The sequence below is a fragment of the Taudactylus pleione genome, unplaced genomic scaffold (genome assembly GCF_031769625.1).
Source record: "Taudactylus pleione unplaced genomic scaffold, aTauple2 ptg000201l, whole genome shotgun sequence".
NCBI lineage: Eukaryota > Metazoa > Chordata > Amphibia > Anura > Myobatrachidae > Taudactylus > Taudactylus pleione.
In genome coordinates this window covers 18,938,466-18,950,928 of record NW_028284603.1, presented here as the reverse complement: position 1 = coordinate 18,950,928, position 12,463 = coordinate 18,938,466, and the positions used below count along the sequence as shown (strand labels likewise).

Genomic DNA, 12,463 nt, shown 5'->3' with positions numbered 1-12,463 from the left:
CTTTAATGTCCAAAATAATACTTTGCTTAATTAAAATATCTTTGAAATGTTCACCTAAAGCATATTAACTAAGACTTGAATTCAATGGAATTATAAATTCGTCATGTTATTTATATGCGTATCACTAATGCATGAATATTTCCTAGAGGGGAGAGGTAAAAAATCTCCAGTCTGTTCCACACCTAAGCAAGTGGAGGGCCAGCGTCTGAGCAGTTTGACCTTTGGGTGCTTTCAAAACAGAGCAAAGAGTCCACAGCTGGATCCAAAGAGAGAAGAAAACCACAAATATCCCAATGAAGCCACAGATCTTAATGACGGTAAAAAGATAAAAAATAGTATATGAACCTCAGAAATTTACACTGCCGCTATTGGATACAATTTTGCAATATTGCAGTTAATACCGCAAATGGGAAAGAAATAAAAGTGACCCCACAGCTATCCCTTATGTCACAAGCTGGTACTGTTTAAATTACAAGTAAAAATAAAAATGGGCAATCTGGCCCCTCCCAATATTCTCAACCAGACCTAGGTTTAGAAATCCTGGGCTGGATTACACTATAATAGAGAGAACCCTGAGTTTGAGGTTCCCCTGCTATAGTGAAAACAAGAGTACAGTGGGTGTACTAATATTTTGCAGGAAACGCCCTTAACCTTCCCCCAACACCTTACAGGTGCATTCACTCCTTCACATCTACATATTGCTTGATGAAAACCCATGTGCTTTGGCCGAAGTCAAGGTGCCTGGCACCACTATAGAGGATATATTGCGAAGTCCTGGCTGTTTTATTTTGTTAAAAATGCTGTGTAATGGAAAAATAACTTTTATTATTAAATGTTGCAGAACACATAGCAGACTTGCGCATAATCTGTAAACCTCTGAAAAACGTGCCGTGTTTCATCCGTTAGCTATCAAAGGTTCCACCTAAGGGAAGCGAGGACGCTCGCAAGGGGGTCGATGGTACCCGAATGCGCATGCGCACGACGGAGGCTGCTACGTCGTGGGCATGCGCGAGACCCGGCGAGCGACGGGGAAGCCGTTGCTCAGGGTCTCGCACCAAAGGGGGCGTGCTGTCGATGGTGAGTGACAGCACGCCCCCTTTGGTGGGCGTGCCGGGGCGTGGCTGCCCAGACGGAGGCATTCCCATGGGAATGCCTACCGTCTGGGTCCGGCCCCATTGACATCACTAGTGATGTCAGTGGGAGTGATTTTGTCTGTGATAGAGCCAAAATCACTCCAGGGCTTGCGGCAGCGAGACCCTACCGCAGGGTCTCGTCGCAAGCCCGATGGTCGCGACGGTCTCGACCATCGCGACCATCATCATGGACGCTCGCATAAGCTGTGGGTTGTAACCCACAGCTATGCGAGCGTCCAAGAGGCCGCTCCAAGTTTAGGTAGGAGGGCCCTGATTCAGAGCGAGCACTCTGGTCAGAGCGTCCGGCTCTGAATCAGGCCCTATGTTCCCTACCACATGCTCACACACTAGGGTTAATTTTTTTGTTGGGAGCCAATTAACCTACCACAATATTTTTGGAGTGTGAGAGGAAACCGGAGTACCCGGAAGAAACCCACACAAGCACAGGGAGAATATACAAACTCCACACAGGGCCGTAGTGGGTATCGAATTCACGGCCTCAGTGCTGTGAGGCAGTAATGCTAACCATTACACTGTTATGAACATGCACAAGATGGCATAGCCAATGTTATCATCAAACAAAAGAGGCATCTTATGCAATAAAACTAATGAGCCCAATGGGCAACTCTTTATATTGATAGACCTCTTTGAGAAGCCATATTTCCCTGTATACATTTGAATGTAATATCAAAGGGCAGGAACAAACCAGGCTAAGTTAGGAGAGATAATATGTCCTTTACCAGATTGATATACAGGAGTGCTAGTTATACTCCTATCATAGCATTATGGAGCATGGACCATTGTTTTTTTTTCTTTATTATGTACAGATGAGTAACATACAATGAAACCAGACCACTCTGAATATTTACATTTTTTTCTTAACCTACAGAACACAAAACAAAAGAAAAGTCCTCAAGTCATCAGTGGCAAGATGGCTTGGCATCACAGACATCCATACTACAAAATATCAGTGCTATAGAAAGACCAGGCAAGGGAAGAGCAGCGTCTGATATCCCTAGTATTACTGTAAGTGACTGGAGCTCAGAAGAAGACATAAAGAAATCTCAGAACAAAGCCCGGTGTGTGTCCTCTTTGTCCAGCCAAACATCTGAAGAAGGCAACCAGAATAGTAAACGTGGGAGTGACATGTATCTGACAGCTTCAGAAGAAAGCAACTCGGCTTGTGAAGATGAAAACATGGGTTCACCTAACAGTGGGCAGGTTCAGTTGTATACATTACATAAAGGATTACAAAAGAGTAATAACTTGGGTTGCAAAAAATATTTTACATTTTCAAGTCAACGGTCAAAACTGGACAGCTCATCCGATGAACTAAATTCAAAAAATCAAACTCATGTCTCAAACTACTCATTCTGCCCCAGTGATGTCACTATCCCAAGCCAAGTATTCACATCAGCTATCTCTTCATCAAAGGTATCAAGTTCTGTGACATATCCGTGCACCAGCTCAAAAGATGTGGTAACCAACTTACCATCACCTAAGCAACGAACTCCTAATATCTTAAGTATAGGCTCAACTATGGCCAAAAAGCACCTCAGCCAACCTCAAATGAGCTCAGACAGGATGTTTGGTAAGGATAGGAATGCGATAAGTATGGTTAAGCCATTCAGACCACAGGAGACTAACATTGACTTGGTTGATGAACAGGGTATTAACATTATCCAGAAGATGGACACTGGATACGATGACGGCTTGTTTTCATATGATGTAAAAGAGAATCACGTGGTAGACCAGAACAGTGCGGGTTCACCAGATAAGCTTTATTGTTCCAAACCACCAACTCCACCGTTGCATCGGTTTCCTTCTTGGGTAACTATTGCATGATTTTTACTATTCTGCTTCATACTATGACCTGTGTTCATTAGAGCTGTACTCTAGCTTTATGTTCTTTAAGCCAGATAGCCTACTTCTATCAATGGGGCTGATTCAGCAAGGAATGCACGGATGCTGATGCACGCAGTCGGTCAATGTTTATGCTCTGCGCATGCGTGTGCATTGCCGTGAGCGTGCGTGAACTAGATATTGTGATGGGAACTGCGTTTGCAGAGGCTACGCAGACCCAGAGCACAGTGATTGACAGGAAGTGCCGTTTGTGGGTGGTGATGGAGGGGGATGGTTGGGCGTGCCTGTGCATTTGAACGGCGTTTCAGGGGCGTGCATAATTAAGCCCTTGTGGCGACGGACGCAGCTTGAGGTCTAGTTGCACACAGGAAGTCTCACTATGTCTGCGGGAGGGTCAGGTCAACCACTATTGTGCATATGGGTCAGATGGTACTCGATGTTACTGATGTTTCCACTGTCTTGCCAGGTATAGAGGACGCAAGTAAAGGGAAGTGCGTGGTATTATATAGTACTAGGCTTCTGCTTATTCTGCTGCGATTGCCGTGCGTATGCATTCATTAGCATATTCTCGCAGCGACCGGGTGCGTACGTCTACATCCCTACGTTCCTTGCTGAATCAGGCCCAATATACAGTAGTGTTGGGAATTAAATAGTACTATACTGTACGTGGCCACTTTGAAATGGTATTGGATATCACTTTTTACTACAGTAGTATATACTGAAACAGGACAGTAATGGTGACAAAATTCTACATCACGAGGAAGAAAAGATTGTATCAGAACGGACAAGGAGGAAAATAGGTCCCAAAACTGCAGAAGGAAACAAGGACAAAGAAATCATATGATGCTTGTAAAGTCCACAACAGTCATCCCATACTTTATATTTGGTGCTAACTTCAGTAGAACAAATCTAGAAACCTACATTGCTAATTTTCTTAAGGGTAGATTTATCAATAATTGTAGTTTATTTTGCACATTAAGACCCATATTGAATGTTTGCTTAATGATTTATAACTGTGATATTCACTAATAGGAAAATCGGATATATGCAATTGCCAAGTCTGGTATGAGAATGTCTGAAGTTTCTGTGGATTCTAACATCAAAAGTAAGTTAGTTATTTTCTACAATATTTCAGTGGTGTGGCCAGCAATTACTTTACTCAGTCTCAGTGGTCTGACAAGTATTATCACTGAAAATTTGATTGAACGTTACTGGTTTGTTGTTGCAGTGTATTCGCCAATAGACCTCGTTTTCAAATTTGCAATGTCAATTTTTTTAAACATTTGTAAATAATAAATATTTCTTTTTTTTTTTTTAACTGAGAACACAACTGTGCTTGAAGTTTGCGGTTAGAAGTCCAATATTTGTTAAATATTTTAGTTTTTAAACAATACTTAAATCATATATTTTAAACGATAAAAATGAAAAACTTTTTTCCATTTCGATTGTAAATAAACTTGTGTGCAGAGTTTGCCTTTCATTTTATATATTCTGTCTTTAAAAACTGTTCAAATGTATGAATTTAGGGCCTGATTCAGACCCACTCGCAAGCGGCTGTCCGCTCGCAAGTGGGTCGATGTTGTGCTCTGCGCATGCGCCAGACGCGACGAGCGAAGGACTTTCCTTCGCTCGTTGTGTCTGATCAAAGGGGGCGTGCTGTCGATGTTGATTGACAGCACGCCCCCTTTGGTGGGCGTGCCGGGGCGTGTCTCCCTGACGGGGGCCTCCCGTCAGAAGCCGGCCCACTGACATCACTAGTGATGTCAGTGGGAGTGATTTTGGCTCTGATAGAGCCAAAATCACTCCGGGGCTTGCGGTTGAAAACCTCAACCGCAGGCTCCGGCTCGCAGTTTCGATGGTCGCGATGGTCAAGACCATCGTGGCCATCAAACTGCACGCTCGTATAGGCTGTGGGTGGTGACCCACAGCTATACGAGCGTCCAGGAGGACGCTCCATTTTTATGGAGGGCGGCCCTCATTCAGAGCGTGCGCTCTGCTCAGAGCGTACGGCTCTGAATGAGGGCCTTAATCTGGAACATGTTCAAGACGGTTCACACACGGCAGAACAAACTTAAACAGGTTTGAGCATATTAGTACATGTGTTTGACTTTCTTGAATTTAGCTTAATTTTTCCAATCATTTGAAAAGTTGAGAACTTTAGAATTTTGAAATGTTTGTACTGACACGAGAAAAGATATGCAACTGGTACAATCATCTTTTGCTAGGCAATCTGAGTCAATCTTCATGATGAAGGATTGGTGTAAAAGATATCTAGATGCTCTTGGAGAAGACTTGATTTTCCACTAGATCACTATAGTGCTGTCTCATGTTTAGTTAGTTAGCTGGTGACCTATTGAGTGAATAGAGCAGGATATATCATAAAGGCACCAGATGCCGAATTCCAAGAATAATTCTTTAGAACCAAAATAGTCGTGATCTTCACCTATAGCAGTTACCTATCCCTTAGTGCTTGACTATTCACCGGCACTCAGTTACAACCAGTTACCTCAGGCCTTGTGTACACCCCAGTAGAGGCTTTTTCTAAGATAGAGATGCTGGCAAAACAAATATTGGAGATACCAATCAAACACAAGAGAAATGCAGATACTTACTCAGGCCTGAAATTAATGTAACTAGGCCAAGTATCTGAGCAGAGGTCAGGATAGGTGGCAATTCAGAGAATGGTTGAGGCCCAGACAAAATGTCAGGGCAAGCGTCAATCCAAGAAGGGTCAAGGTCCGGAAACTATACCAGGGCAGAAAGCAATCTAGATATCAAACACATATCACAGTTATGAGATGTATCAAACCTTCTAAAGAGGACCTTTGGAGATATCGCCCTATCAGCTTCTAGCTATCATTTTATAGAATATATTTGATAGAGGACAGCTAGAAGCTGATTAGTTGCTATGGACAACTTCTCAACTTGTCCAATTTAAAATTGTTTCATACAGCTCCTCCTAATTGAGAAATGGGTCTGCCAAGTACTCAATAAAAATGCTCCTATGTATCCAAGCTCTGGCAGCTGGACTCACCACATTGTGATTACATGATCACAATCAACTAACTGCCCAGCAGCATGGAGGAATCCATAGCGATCGGGCAGCCAGCAGAAGAGTTGCTCTGTGGTGGAGGGTGTCTTTACCAACCATTCATGACAAAATCTAGACCTACTGTATCTGCTCTTTAGAAACACAATGGACCAACACTCAGTGTTTCCAAAACAATAAAAAGAGAAAACATTTTCATATTGAAATTAGGGGTGAGCGGGTTCGGATTTCTGAAATCCGAACCCCCCCGAGCCCCCCCGATCCGAGGCCGATCCGAGTCAGGCTCGACTTTTCCCGCCTGACTCGGATCTGAAATCGAGGCAAAACGTCATCATCCCGCCTTCCGAGTCTCGCGGGTTTTGGATCCTATATAAGGTACCCGCGTCGGCGCCATTTTCTCACTCGGCTGTGGACAGTGAAGAGGGAGGGTGGGAGTTAGGGCTGTGTAGTGTAGTGTAGTGTAGTGCTGCTGTTGTCCACTACTTCAAAGTCCATAGGGGCTGGCTGTGTTGTGCTGTGCTGCTGTTGTTAATAGGGGCTGTGTCCACTACTTCAAAGTCCATAGGGGCTGGCTGGACTGTGTTGTGCAGTCAGTTCTCCATAGGGGCTGTGTCCACTCCAAAGTCCTGTGCAGTGTCCCAGTCCTAAAGGGGTGCTGTAGTGTTGTCCAGGGGGTGCTCTGTCCATCAGGGGTGCTCCCCCCAAGTGCTAAAAAAATAATATATTTTCTGTGTTTGTGAATTGTGTGCGCAGTAGACGCACGTGCATCAACAAAGTAGTGCCAAGCGTGCGCCTGTGACATAAGTAAAGGGCCGGCTGGCTTGACCGTTAAGGGTGCTGTAACCCCCGAAAGTACACTCCAGTCCAAACCAAAAAAAAAATTATTTTCTGTGTTTGTGAATTGTGTGCGCAGTAGCCGCACGTGCATCAACAAAGTAGTGCCAAGCGTGCGCCTGTGTCATAAGTAAAGGGCCGGCTGGCTTGACCGTTAAAGGGTGCTGTAACCCCCGAAAGTACACTCCAGTCCAAACCAAAAAAAAATTATTTTCTGTGTTTGTGAATTGTGTGCGCAGTAGCCGCACGTGCATCAACAAAGTAGTGCCAAGAGTGCGCCTGTGTCATAAGTAAAGGGCCGGCTGGCTTGACCGTTAAAGGGTGCTGTAACCCCCAAAGTACACTCCAGTCCAAACCAAAAAAAAAATGATTTTCTGTGTTTGTGAATTGTGTGCGCAGTAGCCGCACGTGCATCAACAAAGTAGTGCCAAGCGTGCGCCTGTGTCATAAGTAAAGGGCTGGCTGGCTTGACCGTTAAAGGGTGCTGTAACCCCCAAAGTACACTCCAGTCCAAACCAAAAAAAAAATTATTTTCTGTGTTTGTGAATTGTGTGCGCAGTAGCCGCACGTGCATCAACAAAGTAGTGCCAAGCGTGCGCCTGTGTCATAAGTAAAGGGCCAGCTGGCTTGACCGTTAAAGGGTTCTGTAACCCCCAAAGTACACTACAAAACAAAAAAATATATATTTTCTGTGTTTGTGACTTGTGTGCACTGTGGCTGCACGTGCATCAACAAAGGAGCAGCGCCAAGCGTGCGCCTGTGTCCCATAAGTAAAGAGCCGGCTGGCTCATTTCTTAAAGGGTGGTGTAACCCACAAAGTGCACTACTCTCCAGCAAAAATAAAAAAATATTTTCTGTGTTTGTGTGCGCTTTAGCCGCACGTATATATCAATATAACATAAATGGAGGACCAAACTTTCTCCGATAAAAATAAAATAGGGAAAGATCAAGAACCACTTCCTCCTAGTGCTGTTGCTGCTGCTGGGAGTTGTTCATCATCCCAGAGAGGAAGTAGGAACATCACTACTTTTACTAAACAATTGACCCTCCAACAGTCCCTAGCGATGAGGATGAAGTACGACAGCAGTCATCCTGAAGCAAAACGTATAACTGAGGCCTTGACTGCTATGTTGGTGTTAGACGTGCGTCCGGTATCCGCCATTAGTGCAGTGGGATTTAGACAATTGATGGAGGTAGTGTGTCCTCGGTTCCAAATCCCGTCTAGATTCCACCAGCATCCTCAAAGCAGCAGCGACAAGCGTGCGTCTGTCTGTTAAAGGGTGGTGACACCCTCAAAGTGTGCTACACAAACAATTAAAATATTGTTCTTTTTTTTCTGTCTTTGTGAATTGTGTGCGATGTAGCCGCACTTGCATCCTCAAAGCAGCAGCGACAAGCGTGCGTCTGTCTGTTAAAGGGTGGTGACACCCTCAAAGTGTGCTACACAAACAATAAAAATATTCTTCTTTTTTCTGTCTTTGTGAATTGTGTGGGCTGTAGCCGCACCTGCATCCTTAAAGCAGCAGCGACAAGCGTGCGTCTGTCTGTTAAAGGGTGGTGACACCCTCAAAGTGTGCTACACAAACAATTAAAATATTGTTCTTTTTTTTTCGGTCTTTGTGAAATGTGTGGGCTGTAGCCGCACCTGCATCCTTAAAGCAGCAGCGACAAGCGTGCGTCTGTCTGTTAAATGGTGGTGTAACTCTCAAAGTGCTCCAAAAAATAAAAAACTATTTTTTTAATGTGTTTGTGACTTGTGTGCGATGTAGCCGCACTTGCATCCTCAAAGCAGCAGCGACAAGCGTGCGTCTGTCTGTTAAAGGGTGGTGACATCCTCAAAGTGTGCTACACAAACAATAAAAATATTCTTCTTCTTTTTTCTGTCTTTGTGAATTGTGTGGGCTGTAGCCGCACCTGCATCCTTAAAGCAGCAGCGACAAGCGTGCGTCTGTCTGTTAAAGGGTGGTGACACCCTCAAAGTGTGCTACACAAACAATAAAAATATTCTTCTTCTTTTTTCTGTCTTTGTGAATTGTGTGGGCTGTAGCCGCACTTGCATCCTCAAAGCAGCAGCGACAAGCGTGCGTCTGTCTGTTAAAGGGTGGTGACACCCTCAAAGTGTGCTACACAAACAATTAAAATATTGTTCTTTTTTTTTAGGTCTTTGTGAAATGTGTGGGCTGTAGCCGCACCTGCATCCTTAAAGCAGCAGCGACAAGCGTGCGTCTGTCTGTTAAAGGGTGGTGTAACTCTCAAAGTGCTCCAAAAAATAAAAAACTATTTTTTTAATGTGTTTGTGACTTGTGTGCGATGTAGCCGCACTTGCATCCTCAAAGCAGCAGCGACAAGCGTGCGTCTGTCTGTTAAAGGGTGGTGACACCCTCAAAGTGTGCTACACAAACAATAAAAATATTCTTCTTTTTTCTGTCTTTGTGAATTGTGTGGGCTGTAGTCGCACCTGCATCCTTAAAGCAGCAGCGACAAGCGTGCGTCTGTCTGTTAAAGAGTGGTGACACCCTCAAAGTGTGCTACACAAACAATTAAAATATTGTTCTTTTTTTTTCGGTCTTTGTGAAATGTGTGGGCTGTAGCCGCACCTGCATCCTTAAAGCAGCAGCGACAAGCGTGCGTCTGTCTGTTAAAGGGTGGTGACACCCTCAAAGTGTGCTACACAAACAATAAAAATACTCTTCTTCTTTTTTCTGTCTTTGTGAATTGTGTGGGCCGTAGCCGCACTTGCATCCTCAAAGCAGCAGCGACAAGCGTGCGTCTGTCTGTTAAAGGGTGGTGTAACCCTCAAAGTGCGCTCCACAAACAATAAAAATATTCTTTTTTTTTTTCTGTCTTTGTGAATTGTGTGGGCTGTAGCCGCACTTGCATCCTCAAAGCAGCAGCGACAAGCGTGCGTCTGTCTGTTAAAGGATTACATCGGTGACAGCATCCAAGTAGGCATGTCAGACAGTCCGTACCTGTACTGGCAGGAAAAAGAAGAAATTTGGAGGTCCCTGTACAAACTGGCTCTATTTTACCTGAGTTGCCCCCCCTCCAGTGTGTACTCCGAAAGAGTGTTTAGTGCAGCCGGGAACCTTGTCAGCGAAAGGCGTAGGAGGTTGCTTCCACAAAATGTGGAGAAGATGATGTTCATAAAATGAATTATCAACTCTTCCAGGGAGACCAGCCTCCAGAACGTACAGAGGGACCTGTGGTTCCAGCAGGGACGAATTAATACTCTGTGAGGATGAGGATGTACACACTGAAGAGGGTGAGGAATCGGTGGATGAGGAGGATGAGGATGACATCTTGCCTCCGTAGAGCCAGTTTGTGCAGGGACAGATTAATTGCCAGCTTGTTTTGTGGGGGCCCAAACGAACCAATCATTTCAGCCACAGTTGTGTGGCAGACCCTGGCGCTGAAATGATTGGTTTGTTAAAGTGTGCATGTCCTGTTTATACAACATAAGGGTGGGTGGGAGGGCCCAAGGACAATTCCATCTTGCACCTCTTTTTTTTCTTTGCATTATGTACAGTTTGGGGCCTAGTTTTTCAAACTGCCATCCTGTCTGCCACTGCAGTTTCACGCCTAGATGGGTCACGTGTTTGTGCCGCCCACTCGTGTCGCTTAGCTACCTCGGTGCAACCTTTTGGACATAAAAACACTATTGTGAGGTGTGAGGTGTTCAGAATAGACTGGAAATGAGTGGAAATTAAGGTTATTGAGGTTAATAATAGCATAGGAGCAGAAAAACCTACAAATTCTGTGATTTTAGCTGTTTTTATGCTTTTTTTCAAAAAAATACAGATACAAAACCCAGAACCCAAAACACGGAAGGATGGTTTTGGCAAAACCAATGCAGATCCAAAACACGAAGAAAGATCCAGATCCAAAACCAAAACACAAAACACGAAAAGTGGCCGGTGCACACCCCTTATTGAAATGTTGTTTTACTATTGGTTATAGACTCTTCCCTATATTTAACAACATCAAATAGAAAAAAATATATATTTTTTTTGTAGTAGGTACCACAATGACAGCATGTTCAACATCTGGAGTCTACACATCTCTCATATACAAGAACATGACCTCTCCTGTCTACACCACATTGAAAGGGGTATGAATATAAAACTGCACAGTATTATAATACATTATTATTTACTATTTTTATAGAATTTCATGATTATTTTACACTATAACAGGAGCTATTAGGTTTCATATTTTATTTTATGTGATATGCAGAAAGCGACTCAAATAAGCACCAGTCCTTTGGAGGACTCATCGGGATCCGAAGAAGAGGCCAGCTCCCGTTCCAGCTCCCGGACCTCCGAGTCAGACTGCCGGAATCAGAGTGAAGCAGGAAGTCCACGAGCTCTGAAACGAGGTGAGTGTAGACTCTGAATATTGCATTTTGGCAGAACCTATGCCAGCAAAGAGAACATGAGATCACTGGCTGCTAAGTACTACATGGCATTGTCATGAATATTGGTTCAGTGCACAAAATGGCTGCCATCACTGTGTATAGATGACAGGTATCCTTCAGGGGCTGAACCATTGCTGAAATTTTATAAACATGGGTATCTACCATTTAAGTTGTCCATTTGGATGTAATAGAACAGCAAATAGATACATACAAGTTGACATAGATAGATAGATACATACAAGTTGAGAGATAGATAGATAGATAAAAGTTGATATATATAGATAGATAGAAGTTGAGATAGATATATAGATAAAAGTTGAGATAGATAGATAAAAGTTGAGATAGATAAAAGTTGTATATAGATAGAAGTTGAGATAGATAGAAGTTGAGGATAGATAGATAGATAGATAGATAGATAGATAGATAGATAGATAGATACAAGTTGAGATAGATATATAGATAAAAGTTGAGATAGATACAAGTTGAGATAGATAGATCATCAGTCATCATCATTGAGTTAATCTTTCTTTAAAATATTATTGCTTAAAAAAATAAACATTAGACCATGCAGAGTGCAGAGTTCATCTGTGGCTATATGTACTTTGATTACATAATGAGATTACCACTGTAAAAGTATGTGACATAAGGAGATATAATAGCCTCACTTCTATGCAGTAGATGCTACATGTAGGTCTAATAATAGGTGGGAACCTTGGAGTAGAGTTATAGAACTTATTTGTTCACTTTTAGGATTCAGAACAGATGTTTTCTGGCAGATTGTAAATGTAATTGGCAGCAGCTGGTGACATTTTAGGGAACAAGTGAAAAAAACCAAAAAAAAAAAAAACCAAGTGAAGTCATATCCAGGCCCATGTTTTATTTTAGTATCACTCTTTAACACACACACTTCCCATGTTGTATGTACTCTCAACTGTTCTTGACCTCTGCAGGAAAATCCAGTGCATAGTAGATTATCTATAGCTCCATTAGAGTTGTATGGATGGGCTTTAGTTCACCAGTGCCAAACTGCATAGGGGAAAGGTTTATACGAGAAGGTAGTGGACAAGCCCAGTGAGATTGCTGTGGAAGGTCTGTGGGCTGTATACATAGATTCTTCATACATTATCAAATAGGTTCTTGACGGTGAACAGATAGTCCAGACATTAGATA

General features: G+C 43.2%; 1 protein-coding gene across 2 annotated transcripts in view; it reads left to right on the top strand.

Annotated features, from left to right (window-relative positions):
- The window catches only part of PLEKHH2 (pleckstrin homology, MyTH4 and FERM domain containing H2), a 237,060-nt gene that overhangs the window by 157,962 nt on the left and 66,635 nt on the right, over positions 1–12,463 (top strand). Inside the window, exons 7-11 of one of the 2 annotated variants that reach the window (XM_088477523.1) lie at positions 147–317; positions 2,023–2,963; positions 4,029–4,101; positions 10,896–10,987; positions 11,113–11,254. In XM_088477523.1, coding sequence (XP_088333649.1) covers positions 147–317; positions 2,023–2,963; positions 4,029–4,101; positions 10,896–10,987; positions 11,113–11,254 — 1,419 coding nt within the window. Of the gene's footprint in view, positions 1–146; positions 318–2,022; positions 2,964–4,028; positions 4,102–10,892; positions 10,988–11,112; positions 11,255–12,463 lie in introns of both variants that reach the window. The other variant, XM_088477522.1, reaches the window with a different exon arrangement.